The sequence below is a fragment of the Gopherus flavomarginatus genome, chromosome 1, assembly GCF_025201925.1.
Source record: "Gopherus flavomarginatus isolate rGopFla2 chromosome 1, rGopFla2.mat.asm, whole genome shotgun sequence".
Taxonomy (NCBI): domain Eukaryota; kingdom Metazoa; phylum Chordata; order Testudines; family Testudinidae; genus Gopherus; species Gopherus flavomarginatus.
Genome location: NC_066617.1, coordinates 256,301,757 through 256,325,170, shown reverse-complemented (window position 1 = coordinate 256,325,170; position 23,414 = coordinate 256,301,757). Strand labels below are relative to the sequence as shown.

General features: G+C 42.6%; 1 protein-coding gene across 2 annotated transcripts; it reads right to left on the bottom strand.

The window, feature by feature from the left end:
* Window positions 1-211: 211 nt before the first annotated feature.
* SULT1C4 (sulfotransferase family 1C member 4) lies at window positions 212-21,942 on the bottom strand. Of its 2 annotated transcripts, none has more exons than XM_050922726.1 (8): window positions 21,816-21,942; window positions 17,347-17,524; window positions 8,808-8,945; window positions 6,905-7,002; window positions 6,437-6,563; window positions 5,349-5,443; window positions 4,943-5,123; window positions 212-4,192 (listed from the first exon to the last, which is right to left on the bottom strand). In XM_050922726.1, the coding sequence occupies exons 2-8, from the start codon at window positions 17,501-17,503 to the stop codon at window positions 4,080-4,082; spliced, it is 909 nt and encodes a 302-aa protein (XP_050778683.1). In that variant the 5' UTR covers window positions 17,504-17,524; window positions 21,816-21,942; the 3' UTR covers window positions 212-4,079. The 2 variants fall into 2 exon arrangements, with proteins under 2 accessions (XP_050778683.1, XP_050778673.1); XM_050922716.1 differs by lacking the exon at window positions 21,816-21,942 and adding an exon at window positions 18,138-18,332.
* Between the last annotated feature and the right edge of the window lie 1,472 nt (window positions 21,943-23,414).

Here is a 23,414-nt window from a genome sequence, read left to right as displayed (position 1 = left end):
GTCTTATCTTCCCGCTCTGTGGTTTGAAATTTAAGCTCTGTATGGCAAGGGCTATTTATGAGGTGAATCATCAAGCATAATGTTAGCGGTTAAATGACAAAATGGGATTGACAACAGCAACAACTTATTTAGGTTTTTACTTAGAATTAAGTCAGCTACAAATTGTGTTGCTTCATTTTCTACAAACCCCCAAACCCTCCCCCCCAAGAAAGAAAAAATGGCTACTGTATCGGTAGTAGTACTATACCAGCAACTAGCTTTAAGTTGTTACCTCGAGGGGAGTAAGGCAATGCTTCCAAAGGAAATACTTGAGAAATGAGAGGGGGAAGATAGAAAAGGAAAGCCCCTTTTCTCAGAAGCGTAGACTTGGCTCCCTTCCGTGTCTGTCACCAGTGGATTTAGCTCCCCAAATAAAGTATCCCTCCCTCCCTGTATAATGTAATAAAAATAAAGAGGAGATAATGTAATATGGTGCAAACAAACGTGTGTGTATTAAGGGTAACAGTACAGAAACTGGGATAAGGGGTGTGTGTGTGAAGAAAAGTGCAAACATTAATACAAACAATGAAATAGGTTACCTAGGGAGGTGGTGGAATCTCCTTCCTTAGAGGTTTTTAAGGTCAGGCTTGGCAAAGCCCTGGCTGGGATGATTTAGTTAGTTGGGAATTGGTCCTGCTTTGAGCAGGGGGTTGGACTAGATGACCTCCTGAGGTCCCTTCCAACCCTGATATTCTATGATTCTATGATACAGTGACTGGCTTTAGGAGCTTGAAGCTCAGGCCCACAAAACCTCCCTTAGTATTCAGAAAACAATAAAGAAAACCCCAGCACAGAAACCTTTCCTACTCTTAAGTGCAATGGACACAGCGTACAGGTGCAAAGCCCAGGACCTTCCACTCTCCAGCTAATTGGAAGCCTTTGAGGAGGAACACTGGGGAGTCCAGATGACAGCTGGATTTTGTCGCTGGCGGGGAGACCCTCTGGGACAGTGGACACCAGGAAATCAGGATTCTCTTCTTCACAGACAAGGCAAGGTGGATTTGATTTGTTGTAGTGGCAACACTGTTGACTCATATCCAGCTTCTCATTCACTGTAACCCCTAGGTCCTTTTCTGCAGAACTGCTGCCTAGCCATTCGGTCCCTAGTCTGTAGTGGTGCATGGGATTCTTCTGTCCTAAGTGCAGGACTCTGCACTTGTCCTTGTTTAACCTCATCAGATTTCTTTTGGCCCAATCCTCTAATTTGTCTAGGTCCCTCTGTATCCTATCCCTACCCTCCAGCATATCTAAAGCTCCTCTCAGTTTAGTGTCATCTGCAAACTTGCTGAGGGTGCAGTCCACGCCATCCTCCAGATCATTAATGAAGATATTAAACAAAACTAGCCCCAGGACCGACCCTTGTGGCACTCCGCTTGATACCTTCATGTTATCACCTTTGGCTCTTTATTACCAGTAGCAACGCCTGTGCAGCTTCATTTATTCCTCTCTGTGTTAGTTTATTTTACTCAGTGGGAATCTAACACAACATACTACCTAAAATTAGACAACCAGGTTGATAATCTTACTCTCTAGAGGCAATGAGCTGATAAATATGTGCTCCATGTTCTGGAGTCTTTCTATAGTTAAGGGTGTAATCAGCTTTCACTTGTAAACTTACTTTGGGCTTCTCTCAACTCTTCAGAAATGGTCTTTTTGTTTAAAATGTTGAATGTGCGGTTAGCCAGAGGAAAAGGCTGTTGACTAAACTGGAGGTGGTTCAAGCATTCTGTTTCTGAGATGTTTCAGAATAGCAGCCGTGTTAGTCTGTATCCGCAAAAAGAACAGGAGTACTTGTGGCACCTTAGAGACTAACACATTTGCCACAAGTACTCCTGTTATTTCTGAGATGTGATGCTCTGAAAAAAATTGGTGCAAATTAAGTTTACATAGAGTTTACAGAGACAAAGGATGGTTCAGTGATATGGGCACTAGTCTGGGACTTGGGAGACTGGAGTTTAATTCCCTACTCTGCCATGGACAGACTGTGTAACTTAAACAAGTCTCCGTGCCTCAGACCTCCACCCATAAAACGGAGGGGATCGTACTGCCCTATCTCACCCTGCTGTTGTGAAAATACATTGAAGACTGGGAGGTGCTCACATACTATGGTAATGGGGGTCATAGAAGTACCTACATCTATGTCGACACTGCAGCTGGGAACAAGCCTCCCAGCCCAGGTAGATAGACTTGCACCAGCATGCTAAAAATAGCTGTGTGGATGGTGTAGCACCAGTAGAGTCTTGGGCTAGCACGCAGAGCTCAAGCTTTGTGACTAGTTTGAGCCTTTTCTGGTGCTGCAATGTCCACACAGCTACTTCTAGTGTACTAGAGCGAGTCTGTCTAGGTAGGCTGCAGGCCTCGCTCCCAGCTGCAAAGTGGACATACATTAAGTTCTGAAGATTCTTTTTGTCATCTCTCAAAAATGGCTTGGCCTAGAAACTTCATATTTATATAATTCTAACGTTCTTTATCAGATCTGCTCCACAGGACTCTATAAGGCAGAAGCTGAAGTGCTAGTTTTGGCATTATTTGCCTCTGAAATAGAAACATCAGAGTGTTCTCATGCCCTGGTAGAATTTAGGAGGTTCCTCACAAATGACAAGTCTTTGAAAAGGATGTGAGTGACTTTGTGAAACCTGTACACCTTGTGTCCATGTGCTCTCTTGTTCACTCACACAATTCATTTTGCACCCACAAATGTATGCTTTGCACCCCCTACCCCATAGAAGTACCAGAGGCAGTGTAGTCTTGTGAAGTGAGGCGAGAATTGGGAATAAAATTGCTCTCGCGTTCTACTCCCATCTGTTCCCTACCATATGGTCTTCATATTACTTTGCAGTTACATAATACCTTTCATTTAAGGCTCTCAAAGTGCTTTTACAACACAAATCATGCTTCACAACCACTTTGAGGGGTACATTTCAATATCCCCATTTTGTACATAAGAAATAATAAGAAATTGAGGCTCAGAAAGGTTATGTTTAATGACAACATTTTCAAACATGGATGTCTAAAGTTCAGCACATCAGGCCCCCATCTCAAAAGGTATCAGGCCTTTAGCTTCTGTTAAAAAATTAGTGGAAGTTATGAGCCTAAATACCTTTGAAGATCCAGGTCTAACTCTATAGTTGGCACCTAGCTAAGCAGTCTGATTTTCAAAGGTGCTGAGGCATCCCAGTATCTGACTGACTTCAGCTAGGCACCTAAATCCATTCTTTGAAGTCTTCAAAGTATGGATTTAGGTGCCTAGCTTTAGTGGCAAACTGGTTTGTTTGAGGCCTGGAGGGCAGGTCAGTCCTAGAGGTGGAACGAGTATAGCTTTCCGATTCATAGTCCCATAGACTAATTTGTTAGACCAAACTGCCACCCATGCAAGTCATTTAGGGCTAGATCTTATATAGCATGCAGTATGTATGGAGGGAGAAGGGGAATAAGTAACTTCAAATTCTTGCATGACACCATTTCATCATCTGCAAAGTGTAGCTAATAGTACTTACTTACCGCACTAATGGAGTGTGTGGATGGATTACAGTTTTCCCAGCATATTGAAAACATACAAACAATAACAGCATGTTGCACTTCAATAGTGCCTTCTAGCTCAGGGTTTTTACTTGCTGCTGGGAATGGTTTTAAAAATACTGGATATTACCATCTAAAGTTTTACAAAAAGTAAAAAAAAAAGTAAATGAACAAGACCCTACAGGCCTGCTCTTCAGAAGAATTTTATGAACACCAGGAATAAAAGTTAGAGATGAAGGGATAAATTTCATCAGGGAAATCACCCCAGCCACCTCTTCAATTTGGGGGTGGGATTTTGAGGGATTCCTGCAAAGTCTCTACAGTACATTACTGCTTGACTCTAGTTTAAGTAAGAAGTTTGTCTCAAAATTAGGTTTACACAGAGAAAGGGGATGCTCAGCCCTGTAAAATCAGTGGTGTGGAAAACTGGGGCATTGTAATTTTAGATGCACAGTTATTTTGTGAGGTTTTTATAGGGAAAGTGCTAGTAGATTATAGAGAATAATCCCTATGACCCCTTCTCAGAGCTCCATGCGGAAGGTCAGAGAGGTTCTAGACATCTTCTTCCTATAATCGTCATCAAATTTCTCATTCTGTGCCATTGTGAAATGGTTCTTCCAATCTCCAACAGTCCCTACAATACAGGAAAACCAAGGAGATATTCAGTCACTATTAGGAAGAATTCTTCTACTTCATCTCAAGTCCTGAAATCCATTATCACTAACTCAAAAGATATTAACAGTTCAAATGAAGTGCTAATTCAAAACACAACAGGAAGGAAGATGAGGGAATACTAAAAATATAAAACAGCAGCACTGTAACAGGTTAACTCATCCCTTAAGGGCTGGGGTTGGCTCAGATTGTACTATAGAATGAGCCATAGCTGGGAGAGATCAGGATGACTGTCCTAAAAAGTGCAAAAGGAGGCTGCAATCAATGAGGAAGATTAGGAAAATGAGAGACACCGTAGGGAGCATGAAGGGCTTCTGCAGGGAAGACCTTGAGATTAAGGGAGCTGGAAGCTTCTGTGGAGAAACCCAGACAGCATTTGGGCCTAGAAGTTTGTGGGCCTGTAGGCCAGGGAGCTAAGCTCCAGCTAGAAAGAGCTGGGAGGATAGACTGTGATAACAGACTAGGATGGCATTGCTCTGACTGAGATAAGACACCAGAGCGAAGTATGGACTGTTGTGTGGTAATGGACTTTATTTTGGAACCCTGAGGATTGTTAAGAAGTTTGTTATTAAACCAGCCCAGAGTGAGAGAGAGAGAGAGAGTGAGTGAGTGTGTATGTAGTTCTTATCCATGTATGTAATTCTTAAGGGTCCTGCAAGAGGGGGATTAAAAGGGCAGGGCACTCTGTAAATGTCCACACTGCTACAAGCACCTTTTCTCATGAATGGTGAGATCGAGTGGTCCATTACTGCAGGAGGTTGAAAAGTGTAGTTTGCCATGGGGTTGTCCTTCATTATCTCAAATGTTGTGTGGTGGATGATTTTATCAAGAACTTCATTCTCCAAGTCCTTCTCCAGGAACTGTAACACCTTTTGGATTTCACGCTTTGGATCCTGTGGAAGGAGTGAAATTGGATAAGAAACCGACCCAGGAAGAGGAAACAAATCAGACAGGGAAAATCTGTGAGGAAGTTTTAAATGTGGGAATCTCATCTATCATTGGGATGTGGATCAGCTGAAGACCCAACTGGTGTTAACAGAATATTGCTGTGGGGAGCTCATACCTGCTGGAACCCTGAATGGCAACAGAGCACTATGAACTCTGACTCACCCACTCACCTCCTTTAGGTCTTCATAGAAGAGGTAGAGAATACAGTGGTTTTCTTTTGCATCCCACCATCCTTTTACATGATCATACCAGCAACCCCAAAGCACTGAAAGCAAGAGAGTAACCAGTAGTCAGCAAGTAGCAATGTCTGATCTATCGAGATGTAGCCCCTATAAGTGAAATATCTGAGCATTTAATCTTTAATGATCCTCAATGCCCCAGAGAAATAGGAGTATTTTATAGATGGGGAGCTGGGGTGGGGTGGTCCTTTACATTGCAAAATACATAAAAACCAAACCACCACCACCACAAACCAGCAGCAGCATCTAATCTCAGAGTCTGGATCTACAGACTCAGGGTGTGAGGCTCACATTACAGTTCTAAAAATAGCCATATAGACATTCCTGCTTGGGCTCTGAAACCCAGTGTGCATGTGCAGGGGTGTGTGTAGACGAATGGATGCACAGAGAGACTGAGTACTTCTCTACACAGCACGTTACAGCACAGCAAGTTAAGGTGTCACTCTACAGCACACCAGCTTGCCATATGTTAACAGTGCCATATGTTGTGGGCACTGCTAGTAGCAAACTAGCCTGTAATCTGGGACTGTTGGAGTGCTGTAGCAATGTCACATTTACATGGGTTGTTACTACTTTTGACAAGCTGGTGTGGTGTAGATTCACATTGCATAGGAAACAACATTTTCCAGAGCCCCAGACAATCACCCTATCTACTTGGCTATCCTTCCTCTCCAGCTGACTGCTGAGCAATATGTCTTTAACCTCAAAATGTTTGGAAAAAAAGATTAAGCTTTAAAAACAAGGAATTTGTGGGTTTTAGGGACCACGGAGGAGAATGGGGGTGGGAGGAAGAAAAAGAGAGAGATAGATGAGTTCCCTGGAGTGAGAGGATAGAGAAAGGAAGTGTTTGAGTACTGGTAAAAGACACCAGGATGGAATGGAGTTCCTGCTGAAATGTTTGGAGTAGATTTCCCTATAGTACAGTATCAGTGTTGGTTCAGAACAATGGATGGAGGCTTAATATAAATAGCATGAATTAAAAAAAAGGAATAGGATGTTGCACAGTTGGTTCCATTCACCTTGTCCAGCCATGAATTTCTCCAAAAACTCCTCCCAGGTTCCTGGCTCAGGCATATTTTTATTCATTCTGTGAAAATGGTAGTAGGACACCAGGTTGTCTTTGGCATTTCTTGCCACATAGATTATCTGGATTGGGTGTGGAAGCAAGTGAGAGAAAGAAAGAAGTGAAATAATATGTATATTTAACATTATAGATGTAGACATGTACAGAGGGTGCTGAGTGTCCTGCTGTGTTCTCTCTCAAAAGATGGTCACCAAAGCCATACAAGTTTTCTGCTTGGGAGCTGCCATTTTCTGAAACCAATTTGTGACTGAATGAAATTCCTTCACTTTCATACAGAAGCTAAATATTACAGGGAAGATGGGCCTCTAGATTTCAGGAGGAGTCTGGAAACCAGCCTCACTCCTATTTAGTTTCAGTTCATTTCCAAATAAAGTAGACTTGAGCCCCACCTTCCCCTCATTACCTTACACTCTTGCTCCCAAAAGGATGGAGGCACCAGTTGTACAGGGAGATGAGTTTTCAGTGTTCGTGGGGAGGGCATCGCTTCAGCTAGTTCCAGGCCTGCAAAATATTTTGTAGTAACTCTCCAGTGTCCTTCTATGCAAACTCTTCTATGTCTTTGTCACCATCATGTGTGGGATTTTGACTCAGACTTTCCAGGGAAATGACAGTTTGTATCAGTTTATACATATCCAACTCTACCTCATTGCAACCCTCCATGGAAAACATCGTATAACATGTATCAACCATCAGTGTCCTTGAGACTTTGCCTGCATTCTTGAGGAATGGTGAGTGTTGATTCGTATACATATTTGCTTTTTTGGGATACTGTCTGAATCCCTCTAGGGCAGGGGTGGCCAGCCTAAGCCTGAGAAGGAGCCAGAATTCACCAATGTACATTGCCAAAGAGCCACAGTAATACATCAGCAGCCCTCTTATCAGCACCACTCCCAGCACCTCCTGCCTACTGGCAGCCCTGCTGATCAGCACCTCCTCCCTCCCTATCAGCTGTTTTGCAGCATGCAGGAGGCTTTGTGGAGGGAGGGTACAGCAGATTCAGGAGAGGGGCTGAAAGGGGTGCAGGGGGGGGGCAGAGCCTGTTGCAGAGCCAGGGGTTGATCAGTGAGCACCCTCCCAGCACATTTGAAAGTTGGCGCCTGTAGCTCCAGCCCCAGAGTTGGTGCTTATAAAAAGGAGCCGCATATTAACTTCTGAAGAGTTGCATGTGGCTCTGGAGCCACAGGCTGGCCAGCCCTGCTCTATGGAAATGCTGAATATTGCATGTACTTGGCTGGACCTTTTCCCATTACAGCACTCAGTGAATTTTCATTTTACTTGCAGAAAATTTCTTTCTAGGTCAAGAGAGCCATAGATAGGATGACCAGATTGTCAAAGTGAAAATACTGGGCCATCTGTCATGGAATGGGAGGCAGTGAGGATTGTTTTTTTTTTATTATTTAAATGATGATTCAAGATGTGTGAATCAGAGAGACAAGAGGGAACAAGGAAATTTTTGTTTTAAACTTCTCTCATCTAAGCAAGCATGTTCTCCTGTCTCACCACTCTGTCCCCTTTAAGAGTAAAATCAGTATGTTGGAATAAATATGGTGGAAGAATGGAAGAAAACAGTATTTACTTTTACTATTTTCTTCCAGTCCCAACTTAATGACAGTATTTTCAATCCTATACCTCCAGAGTAGCATAGTTAACAAAAATTCTTCCATTTGTCCTGTCATTATACTCTCCTCCTCCCGGGGTTTCTGGCTTTAGATTAATTTCTACAGTAATGTCATAGTCTCCCCCCACTGCCACTTCCTCTCGCTTGATCCTTCCTTCTCTTCCCCAGAAACAGGTGCCCCTTTTGTCCTTCTATGCCCTGACACAGTCAGGTGTGGGGGAGGTGAGGAGAAGTACAGCTGCTAATCCACTCAGAATATGCGCTAGGGAAGGTTGGCTTGAGGGCTCACTCACTGGCAGACTTCATTGAAGAGCTCCTGCTCATAGACCTGAAAATGAGCAATGACCTGTGTAGAGATCTCTCCAGATAACATGACAAATGGATAGTTTTTCTTGGAAAACTGTCATCTACAATGGATACTCTTTCAGTGGATAACATTTTCCTTTATTTAGAAAACAAAATTTTGATGCCCTGATTTTGGACAAAATCAAGTCCTGTTTGTGTTATAGAAGTTCTCAAACTGGGGGCTGAGATCTTTCAGGGGATTGTGAGGTTATTACATAGGTCATGAGCTGTCAGCCTCCACCGCAAAGCCCACTTTGCATCCAGCATTTATAATGGTGATAAGTGTTTAATTTATAAGGGGTGTGAGTACAAAAAAGTTTGAGAACCATTGTGTTACATTTACCATTTGTATCAGAGCTGAAAGGTCCAGGCAGAACCCACTCAATGAAAGGGTGTCGCAGGTAAGTGGTGGCACGTTTGCATTTCTCAATGTCTCCATCATGTTGGATCATATCCACAATCTCCTGTATCCATGTTGTACCTGAAAATTAGAATTTTACCCATTTTCCCACTGCAGTGCAGAGACTTTTCCAAAAGAGAAATGGAAGCTTGTTAAAAACACTAGCTGGATGGTGACCACAATCAAGGAAGACTGGGGAAGTCACAAGGCCATTGCTACAAGATGATGATAGGCATGAGGGTTAGAAGGTGAATCAGAGACAAAATGTAATGGTAGGAAGGGAAGTTGAAACTTTTAGTACCTCCTGAGGAAAAGCCTCTAGGCTTGCATTCAGGACTGTGTTCTTGTGTGTAGTAGAAATTAATGAATAAAAGCATTGAGCTCAATTGGCTATGAATTGTGGGATTGTTTATTTGTAGAGCTGAGTTAACATCACAATTTCCATCTTGTGGGAAATTCCAATATTTGCAGTTTTTTCATCCTGAACTAAGACAAAGTGAACAAATCAAAGGTTTCAATAAATGAAAAATTCTGAATTTTTAATTTGAAACAAAAATATTCAATGTTTCAATTCAGAAATATTTTGTTTTGAGTTGGTTTGACCTTCTGAATCTGGCTGAGTTGTAGGGTGCCTCCTAAGAGTTATAGTTTGGGTGCTTCAAACACTGATTCTCCCCCATGGGCTGAGCTCTGTGACTTGACTACAGATCCCATGATGCACTGTGATGGTTCATCCAGGGGAGAACCTGTAATGCATTATAATCTAGCCAAGGAGTCCAGCCTATAGGAGAGAATGGGGGCATGGGAAATTGAACTACAAGTCCCCTAATGCACTACAGCAGCTCAGACAGATGCCATTTAGTGTTGCACTGATCCAAAATTAAATATTTCAATTCCATGCAACAAACTGAAATGCTTTTATTTAGGATGATCTCACACAATATTTTGTTTCAATTTTCCTTACGGAAAATTGAAACAAAATAGAAATTTTCCCATAGAAAATTTCTCAGCAGCCATATTTTCTGTTAAACCTTTTTACCACCTCTAGTTATTTGAGTATTTGGATGACCACCAGGCATTCAAGAATGTTCTTTAATCCTAAAGCTTTACATATTTTTGTTCATCCAAAATTAGTACCTGAAGTTTGTTGTTCATTATTCCCTTATTTGAAAGGTGTAAATAATCTACCATATGATGTAAGTGGCCAATCGCAGGACACAAAAAATAAATACTAGTGTAAAAGTTAAGGTAGCCCCCCTTAATAGCTTACAAGCAGCCAGTAGGGGGAAGCAGAAGCCTCACATACACAGTACCCTGAACTTTTAAACTTTTTTTCTCTGCCTCAAAGCAGAGAACTTGCTTCAAACCAGTTTTTACTAAACAAATAACAAAAGCCCAAAGTTTGACACCTACCAATCAAGTGTTAACATGCAAGGGTCTTTGTCTAAATATGTATAAAAAGTTTGTGAAATTTGTGTAAGGCAGAGTCTTTGTTTCAAGGTGCAAGGCTCTCCTTTGTTCTGCACAATAAAGCACCTTTTCCTTATCCCTGTCAGGCTGTTATTGGCTCTCAGCTAGGCAGACCCGATATTTCGGTAACTGTTTCTGGTGACCCCAGATGGGACTCTCCTAGCTCTGACATCGGACTCCAGATGGCTGCAACGAACTAGGAGCGGCGCCACTGGGGTGTTTAGCCACTCTTCCTCACTTCACCACAGCCCCTGGGGTTCGTGCTCCGATAAGGTGAGCCCGAATAGGATAAGGAAACGCTATCTGGTTCTGGTTTGCTATTTGGTTCTGTTCTGTTTAACTGGTTACTGTTGTTTTTCTGCTCTGTACATTTCGGTGTTAGGTATGTGGGCAGAACTGAACCTCTCGTTCGTAATTCCTCAGGGTGGAAGCCATAGTGTGTGATAAAGCTCTGAGGTCGAATTAAGATCCTTATGTCCTGTCCCCTGTAGCAGTCAGTGTAATAAAGGTAGAAAATCCTGGTTTAGAGCGTAATTCCCTCTGCTCTCTGTGTAATTCTCTGTTTAAGTGTCAGAAGACAAATCGGTGGGTCTCTGGGTAAACCCTCTAAAGATGCCCTTTAAATTATATGTTAAGTAAATGGCCCCTGCCTGGAGTTCAAAAAGGGATGTCAAGGAAGTGCTTTTTACAACTTTGCACCCAGGATTGGCCAGCCCTGGGAACTGCATGGCCCGAGTTTGGCTCCTTTGATATTTGACTCATTTAACCCCTTTGCACCTGATATTGGAGAATCAGGCACCAGGTCAAATGGACTATTTGTTTTTGTGGGATGATGAGGCTCAATGTCGCTTGAAAAAAGGTACAAATCCAGCCCCCTCTATTCCTGGAAGCTTCTGCCCCTCACAAAGCCGATTGTTGGGAGGATAACCCCCCCCACGTATTGTCTTAGACTGCGGCCAACCCCGGCAGTAATACCACCGGCTGTGGTGGACCTGGTTCTCTCCTCTACAGGGTCTGAGACAGCGGCCCTGCCACTGAAAATTGAGGAAGCCACAATTCAGGCCAGTAAGCTAACTAGTGGAGCGATGGGTAGTGGGTACACTTCTCTGACCACCGTCCTTAGTCTATCTCGTACAAGACAGGGAGCAGTCTATGGAAAAAAGAGTTAATATCCAGGCACAATGGATGGGAATGTTGTAAACAGTTATGTTCATGTCCCTTTTACTACTGCAGATTTTTGGGCCTAAAAAACCACCTGTAGTTTATTATTCTCAAAAATTAGATGCTGTAGCACAAGGCTTTCCTGGCTGCCTCCGAGCAATGGTCACTGCTGGTCTCCTGGTACCCCAAGCAAAACAAATTACCTTGGGCCATCAGATGGCCCTACGGACCTCACATGCAGCCCAACAGCTGTTGGTTCAAAAAGGCACTCAGCAATTAACCAGACTAACACTTAAAAGTTTGTTATCTAAAACCAAAACTTAAAAATTAAACAGTGCCATACCTTGAAACCCTGCTACCATGTTCGTTGTCTGTGAAAGGCAACAGAAGCCCTCACATAATTGCCTTCAGAAAATACAACATCAAAAACCTTGTCCAGATCTCTCAAATGTGCCCATTCCAAATGCTGACTTGGAGCTGTACACAGATGGCTCTGCACAAGTCGTGAAAGGCCAATGAGTATCTGGATTTGCAGTAACTACTCAGTTTAATGTATTACAGTCTGCTCTCTTGGGACCCTCCACCTCAGCCCAGGCAGCAGAATTGATAGCCTTCACCTGAGCATGTGAGCAGGCAGCAAGTCAGTCGGTGAACATATACACTGACTTGAAATATGCTTTTGGTGTTTGTCACGCCACAAACCCACATTCTGCCCACAGTTGGCCTATCTCCTTCAGTGGCATTAAGGTTACACATGGGCCCTTAATTCTAAAACTATTGGAAGCCATTCATCTGCCATCTCAGGTTGCTATCATCCATGTACGGGCCCATCAGAAAAGGGAATAATCCCACCGTCTGTGGCAACTGACTGGCCAATTCAGCTTCAAAAGCTGCTTCCCTACAGCCCTATGTTGCACACCAGATGGCACTCACGTCCTCTTCCACCAACTCCAGCCCTGGTCCCTTTTACCCCTAAGCCATTAAAAATCAATCATTGGAAAAGTATAGGGACCACTGAGACGCCAAGGGGGAGTGGCAACTACCAGATTAAAAAAAAAAAAAAAAAAAAAAAAAGAGCATTGCCCTGAGCTGCTTTGCGGCCTGCCCTACTTAAACTACACCAGGAAACACATGGTGAAGCAGAAGCTACAGCAGCTACTGTAAATAGACTTCAGCTTCCTGGAACACTCCAGGGGCATACCAGAGTCCTTGCTACCTATAATATCTGTGCAAAATTCAACCCATGGGGGGAACCTAAAGGCCCCCCCGGAGCCAGGTTATGGGCATACATGCCCTTTGAACAACTCCAAATTAAATATTTGGAAATGCCTAAGTGCCAAGGCTACAAATATCTTCTTGTAATCGTGTGCCAACTAACTGGTTGAATCAAAGCATTCCTGACTAAACAAGCAACTGCCTTAAAGGTGGGGAAGACCCTATTAAACCATATCTTTCCTAGGTTTGGCCCTCCTAGGTCTATTAACTCTGACCAAGGAACTCATTTCACTGCCCAGGTTATTCAGGCCCTTGCAAAGGTCCTGCGTGTTACCTGGTTTTTACACATCCCTTAAGAACCACCATCTTCGGGACAAGTGAAAAAAAATAAATCAGACTTCAAAACTTAAACTCTCTAAACTGTGTGCTCAGACTGGGTTAAAATGGCTTCAAGCCCTGCCTCTGGCCCTTCTGGCAGTTTGAACTGCCCCCAGAGGCCGGCTCAGTCTCTCACCCTTTGAACTTATTTGGCAGGCCATACACCAGATTTGCTAAGTCAGGACCTGTAACTAATTTAGGCACTTAAAAAAGCCCAACCAAATATGTTGTTTCCCTCCAAATTACTCTCACCTCTCTCCACAGGTATGCAGCTCAATTTCAGTCCCTACCCGCTAATGTCCCAGCTCATCAAATCGTTCCAGAAAACTGGGCCTATATAAAAAAATAAAAACACAAGCCTCTCCAACCCCGGTGGACGGGCCCTTTCCAAGTCCTCCTTACTTCTCACACTGTAGTTCAAGTGCAAAAGCAAAACACTTCAACTCATCACACCTGAGTCAAGCTAGCCCCTAGGCTGGGGCCAGAAGCAGACGACTTTGGACATTGAGGGAGCCCCACCAGCTCTTCCCACCGCAACCCAGAAGAGCCTGAAGCAGATGATACCTGGCAGACTAAGCCTCTCAAGGAACTAAAGCTCCTGTTCCAACAAAATAAATCCTGAAACTCTGACTATAAATTTCTGGGTGGTAGTACAATGGTTATTTGCTTTTAGTTTGCCCTTTGTACATGCCAATCCCCACCTAGTGGTTAAATCCTTACAGCGACTGGCCACATTCAAACACCTGTCTGATTGCTGGCTGTGCCACCAAACTCGTTCTAAAAAAATATAGGGTTGTGGGCTGTTCCTGCAAATCTCTCTGAAGTACTCTCCTTGCAGGTAGTACAAAAAACTAAATGGGCATAGGTAAAAAATACCAGTATAATACAAAAAGATGTCTAAAGTTTGGCATTACTGGGTGGCTAAGGGGGTCCCTCTTTTTAATATCCTTAAAATTGAGTATAACCTGCCCCTTTGTTTAAAAAAATGCTAAAGGAATTGGGAAAAAGGTAGGCTACCTTCCCCTTAAAGCCTGTAACCAAACCCTTCAGTTTAGTGTCAGAACTGGAACTTTTCCCCTTTAAATGTCTTGAAAAACACCCAAATGTCCCCTTGCCTCCTACATGACGCTTTTGCTGTAAAATCAACAGGCATTCTTTATCAAAGGAAATGGTTCCCCTCATTCCTCCTGCTGGGCCCCATAAATAGCACACGTTTTATATAACTATTTACTCTGGCATTGTGTTGCCTCACCCATCTCTTAAAAAAAAAATGGGTGAATGCCCACAGCCCATGGGATCGCTTGCAAGTTTTACAGCTAATTTGTTTGCTATTATATATTGTGGGAGCATCCTAAATGCTACCCATGCCCTAAAATGCTTAAATATTTCCCATTAAAGGTGCCAGAACTGCATAAAAGGTACCCCCAAGCAGTAAAACGTGTCAGTGAACCAGCGCCACTGAGTCGCGGGTAATACCCTTACCTTCTATTTAAAACCCCCCGGCTTGTATTTTATCTGTGGCCATAGCACCTACAAGGCTTTCCCTCCTGGCTGGCAAAGTCAGTGTGGTGTGGCCCAAGTGTTGCCTAATGTCCAGATTAGGAACACGTTAAATTCTAGTCAAATCCTCAACCTAGGAAGCTATTCTCACAAGCTTTTTACATAAGGACTAAAACCAAGCGGGCCAAAAATCCCTTAGTTGTCAGGCAAACAATTCCATTCCTTTGTTTGTGCGCTCATTCCTAGGATGGGGGTAGCTAAACTAAAAAACGCAATTGTAAACATTTCTGCAAAGCTTAAAAAACAGCTAATGCATCAATAAATGCTTTTCAAAAGTTGCAACAAAAAATTTAGTAGAAGTGGCTATGCAAAATAAGTGTGCTAAATGCCATAAGTGCTAAATTAGGGGGGGGCTTGTGCTCACATAAAAAATGCTGTTATGTTAATCACTCTAGCTTAATTAAAAAAGCTTACAGGCTATTAAAAATGCTGCTATTTTCCATGCTGTCTCTCACTCACACCTTTAAATTTAAAAACCCTCTCCCAGACCTTGAATCATGGTTTACTGGTCTCTTCTGTATAATTGTTAAGTTATTTTCTTCCTATGTATTGTTTGGGTAGTAATGCAATATGTCTGTGTAATACCGTAGCCAGAGGCTCTCCTGTCCGTAAAGAAACCCAGTAACTGTCTCTTCAGGTTAGATTAAGTTAAGGTAGCCCCCCCTTAATAGCTTACAAGCAGCCAGTAGGGGGAAGCAGAAGCCTCACATACACAGTACCCAAATTTTTAAAGTGTTTTTTCTCTTCTGCCTCAAAGCAGAGAAAACTTGCTTCAAACCAGTTTTCACTGAACAAATAACAAAAGCCCAAAGTTTGACACTTACCAATCAAGTGTTAACATGCAAGGGTCTTTGTCTAAATATGTATAAAAAGTTTGTGAAATTTGTGTAAGGCAGAGTCTTTGTACCAAGGCTCTCCTTTCTTCTGCAGAATAAAGCATCTTTTCCTTATCTCTGTCAGGCTGTTATTGGCTCTCAGCTAGGCAGACCCAATATTTCAGTAACACTAGCTAGTGAAGACAGACTGAACAACCTGTAGGCTGAAGATTCATCCAAACCTCTTGGCAAATAATAATTAGGGCTATGTTTATGTTATACCAATATAATAAAAGCCAGCAGGATCTTAGAGGGATAAGGCAAAGATGCCACTTTTAAATATAAGCAAAAGATAAAACAATGTTGTTTGCTTTTACTACTTATTCCTTACACACACACACACACACATTCATTCAGGTTCTGTATAGGTGTTATAGTTACCAGCCCAGAAGTTGCTCATGCCAAGTTACTGGCCAGGTATCTTGGTCATGAGGATGGAGCCAAGTCTGTGTCAGATGCACCTGATGCTCTTGGAGGTCGGCAGCAGAACCAGTGACTCAAAATCCAGTTTTTAGAGTCCATTTTTAGAGGAATTAATTCCTATGTTAGTCTATGGGAACTGTTTCATCCTGCTGTTGTTGGCTCAATTAGCAGATGGCACAGTCCTGGTGGCTCCACACTGTCTAAAGTGGCACATTCCTTCCAGGTGTTTATGGTGGATCCCAGTTTACCCTCTGGGGGTTGTCTGGTGGTCCACTTGACACATTCTTTGGCTGATGGATCCTTTCCAGGCTGGCACCTCCCTAACCATTCACATACATCAAACATTCAACATACATTCCATATCTTAGCCATATTTTAATTTATTCTCTCCACCACTTTTAGTGTGTGCGTTAATTCCTATGAGATTCCTGGCCCTGTAATCACAGAGGGTGGGAGTCTGTTTACATTGTATCAATTAGAGCTTAAGGCTAGCATAGTGTTTACTTCAAGAACAAAGTCAATTAACTTGTTTGTAAGTTTTACATAGTAATAGAGTGTCTTTCACAGGACAGACACAATCAGTGTTTTCTGCAGACAGGAGTTTACAAGTTAACATAAGATTTTTGTACTTGGTGAACGGGGGGGGTCACTGTGACTTGGGGGAATCACTGTTAGTACCTTCTTTAATATCCCTACATTTACACTTAAGATATTAGTGTAGCCCTAAATATGTGCTGCTGTAGCACTTCAGTGTAGACACTACAGTGACAAAGGGTTCTTCCATCACTGTAGTTAATCCACCTCCCCAAGAGGCAGTAGCTAGGACAAAGGAAGAATTCTTTTTGATCTAGTGCTGTCAACACCAGGGGTTAGGATGGCAGAGCTAAATCTCTGAAGGGTATGGTTTTTGAACACCCCTGAGAGACATAGCTATGCCAATGTAAGTTTTCAGCATAGACCAGCCCTAACTAAAACTTGCAGAATTCAGGAATTGTTCATACCTGAGTCACTAACAAAACAAAAACCCTCCCCCACAAAACTCACAAGCCCTAAATTCATAATAGTTCAACCAATTCCCTTTGCTTCATTGTAAAGGGAAGCAAACCCTAGTTAAAAATCAAATACATACAAATTGTGTGTCACTGCTATACATTTACACAAACTGAACTAAAGATTTAATCATGATATTAGACTAGACTAACTATTTGCATTTTGTAAGTGGTTGGTTTTTTTTCCCCTGACAAGGAAGCTAGAAGTCACTGGAGCTCTGATGAAAGGCCTATGCTAGTGATTACATACATTTCAAATCACAAGTCTTGGATAAAAGTATTGCAAAGCACGAGTTTCAGTGCAGGCAGATAATTCTCTCAACCCATTTCCACTCTCCTCTGTGGACACACCTGCTTTTGCATAGGTTGCGATGAGCAGATCATCAGGTTTGGCTCTGAAGTTCCAAATTTGATCCCACCTGTCACACACTCTTTTTGGAAGGAGAACTCCACCCACTTCATCTGTTTCACAGCGTGTCATGGAGCCCTCTAGGCTTAGATCTTTCATCTTATCCAGGGGCACTGTGTACTGCATGGAGAAGAAACAGGTTACCAATAAACAGGTCTGCTCTAAAGTAGTATATGCATTTACTAATCTAATCTCAGCCAGGGACTCAGTGCACTTAGTATGGTAAAAGTGTCCACAATTCTGACTAAGTTGCTTAAAATTAGATGTATCTAAATCCACATTTAGGCACCACAAACTGTACCCTAATTTTCACAGGTGCTATGCACCTTGCAGCACCCACTGACTTCTTTGAAAATCATGCCATTGACTTAGGCACCCATATTTGAACATTTTAGCCATTGCATACATTACTTAATGTAAATTAATGACATGCACAGGCAAATTACAAACTACATAACTTGTTAAATGCTATGTCAGTGCTCCTACTGAAAACTAGACCACATTGACCCTTTAATTCTTCCATTTCTGGACTTTTATCTTTTGGAATACTGTTCCATTTTACAGCTCTGTATCATCTCAGTCACCTTTACCATTGCTCAAAAAGCACTGAAAACATATCTGGAAAATTCTGAGATAACTGAAGTTAAAACTGGCTCATCGTTCCTGCTTGTCACAGTTCTCCCACAGAACAGCATGATTAGAAATAGCATACCTGCTACAATCCAATACTCACAAAACAGACTGAAGAGGGGTTTTCTGGAAGGTGCAGGGCTTGAAACCACAAAACTGTGTGAGAAACTTGAAGATGGAGAGTTACACACACTTGGATGCTTCTGGTCCCTGATGTTGCAGTTCCAGGATGAAGAGCATATGCTTTCTGGGGGCTGTTCTATTTCTAATCCTAGCCACACCTTCTTTAATATAGGTTCTGTCAACAAAGAAATAATGTAGGAAATTGGGCAGAGCTTAAAAAGTCTCCTGCAGATGCAGGAATAAGAGAAAGAGGTGGCATAGCAACAGGTAATGGCTAGAGAGTTTCTCTGCCTTGCAATGTATGCTCCTTTTTAATATCTGGAGGGATTTTTTTAAATCCTATTGTAAAAAATGTTTACTTACCTATGGCACTATTAACACCTGAGATTATTAAAAGAAAAATAGCTCCAGAGAGGGTAATTTGTTTGTACCATATAGTTTAAACAGTCTCAGAATGAGAACATTTCTCCCCAATATTTAACCTAATCTGTACATATAGTAGCTTAAAGGGAAATAAGTCTGTGTTACCATTAGCATATGAGCTAATATTGAGTGAATTACAAAAAGCCCACCTTGTTTAGTTTTCACCACTTACTGTAAACTACTTGTTTCTCATCTTATTCGGTTTGGACAAGGAGAACTGATTCCATGGTCACTAATTTTTGTTTAAAGCCTGTTTCTAGTCAATTTCACTTTCTGATTGCCAGTCATTAGCATGATGTGCAATATTTTATTCCAAAGGTATATTTAAAAGTTTAAACAATGAATTGTTTTCAGTAACATCATGAGAACATTTCCATTAGATTGTCAAATGTTCATTCAACAGGCTGAATTGGGGATTTAAAAAGATTACTTCCAATTATTTTAAGTCCATTATTGCCCCACACAGCTGAGCTGCTGATTTTTCCACAAAGAAGTTATCTAAATAGAGGAAACTTTCAGAGCCACCACTGATCTTAAGGAGTAATGATAACAGTTTCCTCCTACCATTGCTCCTGAAACCTGCTTCATGTGAGTTTTCACCATATGGAGAAGAAATGCCTAGTCTAACTTAAGTGGTTTTTCTCCACCATATTAGAGAATGCATGATACTGCTGTACAGTGGCCAATTCTGCCACTTCCTTGACTTGCAGATGGGCCAGGTAAATAAGTGCCAGAAAGATGTCAATACCTCTTGATGCCATTTTTGGTATCGGGAAGGAATTTTCCCGCAGGTCAGATTGGAAGAGACCTGGAGTTTTTCCAGTTTGCGATGCAGCATGGGTCACTTACTGGTTTGAAGTAGAATAAGTGGTGGATTCTCTGTAACTTGAAGTCTTTAAATCAAAATCTGAGGACTTCAGTAACTCAACCAGAGGTTATGAGCCTACTACAGGAGTTGGGTCAGGTGAGGTTCCATGGCCTGCAACATGCAGGAGGTCAGACTAGGTGATCATGATGGTCCCTTCTGGTCTCAAATTCTGAGCTCCTCCTCCCTACATATACAGCAGCATTCACTGGCTTTTCATCCCTCCTACCTGATAAATCTTGATCAAGGACACCAATATTGTTTAGATAATTGAAGTTGTAATCCAGAGTACAGAGGCAAACAGTCTTAAAATGATGATGCAAAAACTCTGCCCAAGTTGACACTGATGCCCTTATAAAAAAGGCATCTAAGGGACAGGTACATGAAGGAAGAGAGTCCAATGGCTGACTTCTGAAATACCCTGGACATTTGTACCATTAAGAAATGAAAAACAACTAAAATGTGATACCTTAAACAGAAGTTATGGGTGGGATGCAGAAATTACTGGTTCTGTGTTATGCAAGAGGTCAGACTACACACTCTTAACAGTCCCTTCTGGTCTTTTAAAAAAAAAAAAGGGAAAAGGGAATGGAGAATTTTTACTGTGGCCTGACAAAGTGCTAGGAGTTCATTTGTTTGTGTTTCATCCCACAGTTCAAATACATTGTTGAGTTGTCAGTTTTCACAAGTCATGATTAGGCATTTAAGTTACTCATGATTTCAAGAGAAAGATGGGTCTGTCATGTTTTTTGCTATTAGTAAAATGGCTATCATCTCTCATTGTTTTCAATATGATGGAAGATACAGGCTGCCCTCTGCCAAAATGCATGCCATTTCCTTGATCCTTAGCAGGTGGAAGTAAGAGTTCCCCCAATCTATCCTTGGCTAAGATAACTGGCCTACTGATCACATGTGGCATATAGGAGACTGTGCAGATAGGAAAATGAGAGAGAGGTCAAGGAGAGACACTGGTGGAGGCAGAAAGAAGGGGACAAGTGAATATAAATGGCTTAAGAGGGTGAATGAGCAGGGAAAGGAAAATGTGGGAGAAACATGGAATGGGGACAGGAGTACCTCACGATCAGTATTCAGTCCAAGGCACAGCACAGAGGTGGCTCTTGTGGTACTAAAGGACAATCTTCTTGTGGCCATGGACAGAGGTAAGATCACCACAATTGTAGTATTGGACCTTTCTGCAGCCTTTGACATGGTGGACCACAAGGTACTACTAACCTGCCTACATGAGATATCTCCACTAGATAGTCCAGCACTACAGTGGTTCTAATTGTTCCTCTCTATCAGAATATAGAGTGGTGATGAGCAACAGGTTCCTCCCTCTGAAAACCCTAGCCTGCAGGGTCTCACAGGGATTCACGCTATCCCCGTCTCTTCAAAATCTACATTGAGACCACTAGGAGAGACAGTGAGATAGGATGGGATTAGCTGCCAGCAGTGTGCCCATGACACTCCCCTTTATATCTCATTCTCAACTGATGCAACCATTGCTGCATCTAAAAATGTCACAATGCCTACAGGAAATTAGTTCTTGGGTTAAGAGCAGCTGGCTCAAGCTGAACCTACAAAAGACTAAAGTGATGCTGTCTGGAAAGAGGAAATGCTTTGAAGAAAAAGCCAGGACATTGTCTCTACTTTCCATTGAAGAAATAGAGTCCCCATTCATTAGAGTGGGGTGAAGTCTTGGGGTCCTGTTTAACTCTTTAATAAGTCTGGGTGACCAGGTAGCACCAGTTTCTAAAAATGCCTATCTCGTCCCCCAGATGAGGCCCTGGCCATAGTAATCCTAGTATTAGTCACCTCCAGGCTGGATTACTGTAATTTACTGCATCTGAAGCTGAATATGAAGACAATGCACATGATTCAGCTGGTGCAGAATGTCTGCCTATCTTTTCTATTGCTCAGGCAGCCATGAGCACATCAGGCCTTTGATCAAGTCCCTCCACTGGCTCTATAATGGGATGCCCGCCCACCCACCTATTGCAAGCACCCCCTTGTTCAGGTATGTGTCTCTACCTCTTTCAGTCTGTGGTGACCCATTCTGGCTGTTTCTCTGGGAGTTTCTAGTGACAGCCCTCCATCCAAGTCATGTGCAGTCTGTATGGAACACAACTCCAACACTTTTCCCACTCTGTTCTGGCCCTAGGTCTCTAGTGGGGCCTCTTAACAGTTCAGATCCCCTTTCTGGAGGTTTCTGACTGTCCAGTTGTAGGCCACTTCCCCAGTGGCTTATGAGGGGGACCCAGGCCCACCCACTACTCTGGGTCCCAGCCCACGTTCCACTCTGTTCCTTTACCCAAAGTACTTTCAGTTACCCAGCCATTTCCCCATCCTTCACCAATGTTTCATCCTTACCCCACGATTCCTCTGTGTTCAGACCCAGCAGCCAGCCGGGAGCTCTTTCTTGCTCCCTAAGTCCCTGCCAGCACTGAGCTGTCCATGGTGCTGTTATCAGTCTGCTATAAGCACCAGCTTCACTCCTCAAGCTCCAAGCAGCAACTACTTGACTCTAGCACTGCAGCTCCCTTTATATGGCTCCCCGAGCCCTGATTGGCTGCTCCCTGCAGCCTCTCTGATTGGCTGCTTCCCTGAAGCCACTCTAGACTGCTTGGAAGACTTCTCTACTGCTCTTTTCCTGGAATGGGTGTGCCAGGATCTTGAGGCCTCCAACAGGGGGCCTCTGGGTCAAGTCTACCCCATCATAGGCTCCCATTCAGCTTATGATACCAGTTTAAGGCTATGGTCATTATTTTCAACGCAATGGATGGTTCAAGCCACAGCTACATTAAAGACTGAATTTGTCTCTGTGAACCACTGTGACACCTGTGCTTCTCTAAGGCAGAGATCACAAAACTCCAGACAAAGTACGTGAGAGCTGGGGACAAAGGATTCTCAGTCAAGGGATCTGTCTGTAAAACAAATTTCTAGAGGAGATCAGGTGAATCCAGAGTCTGCCTGTCTTTAGGAAATGCTGCAAAACCTTCCTCTTCCTCTTTCTATCACACAACACTGACAGCACCTTCTAGCCAATAAATCCCAAGTCTAAGAAATCAAAGACAAAAAACCTTGCCCCAAGCAGAGTTCTTCCCCTCAAAAGGAAGAAGTCCCAAGAATCCACAAAATCCACTAGGGACTTCATTATTGCTACTGATTTTATGTGAAAGACACTCAGATACTATGGCTATGGGCAGCAGTATAAAACCACTAGACAGACAGATAAGAAACTGGGAAATCAGAGAGTGAAATGGGGGTAGGACAGGACAAGACGGTAGACGGAGGCAAAAGACTGAGGGGACAAGGAAGAGAAGGTGTGGGCAAGAGATTGTGACTGGATGGGCTGGGACGATATGGAGGGAGCAAGATAGTGATAGAAAAAAGGAATGGAGAGGCAGAGAATTATAACTTTCCCCATCTCAGAAGTTGATAGAGGGCTAGAGGGGATCTCTCTTCAATCTGCTATGAGGAGAGGGCTGTATGATAGTGCTGTTTCAGATTGAAATGGTCACACAGAGTTTCAGGGTAAAAAATAAAGTTAAAAAAAAATCAGGAGCCAGAAAAAACTCCCAAACAGTAAAAATATCACTTGATATTTAAGCCAATGTTTACTTTTGGGGCTGTGACTCAAATTTTTTACTCCTAGAATTGGCAATCTTGGAACAGATTGTTCACATGCGAACAAGCAAAGAACACAAGAAACTCAAGCAGCAATAATTTTCTTTTAGTTTCCCTTGTTCCAATTTACAGTGTAAGGTAATCTATGTACAACAATTATGTAACATTACCACAGACGCTGTATATTCTATTACCATGAGATCTGATGTTCTTTGTTTATGGCAGCCACATAGGATTTTGTTTGTCCTTCACACGCCTGCACCTGGTGGTTTGTTTCCTGGCCTCCACCCCTTCTCGTTACACAACCTGGATGATAATGCCATTAATCCCTGGGATAAATTA

Coding starts and splice junctions, on each gene's coding strand:
- SULT1C4 (XM_050922726.1), bottom strand. CDS start 17,503: ATGAAAGATCTAAGCCTAGAGGGCTCCATGACACGCTGTGAAACAGAT. Junction 8,946..17,346: donor CGCAACCTATGCAAAAGCAG/GTGTGTCCACAG, acceptor TCTAATTTTCAG/GTACAACATGGATACAGGAG. Junction 6,564..6,904: donor TTTGGGAGCAAGAGTGTAAG/GTAATGAGGGGA, acceptor CACCCAATCCAG/ATAATCTATGTGGCAAGAAA.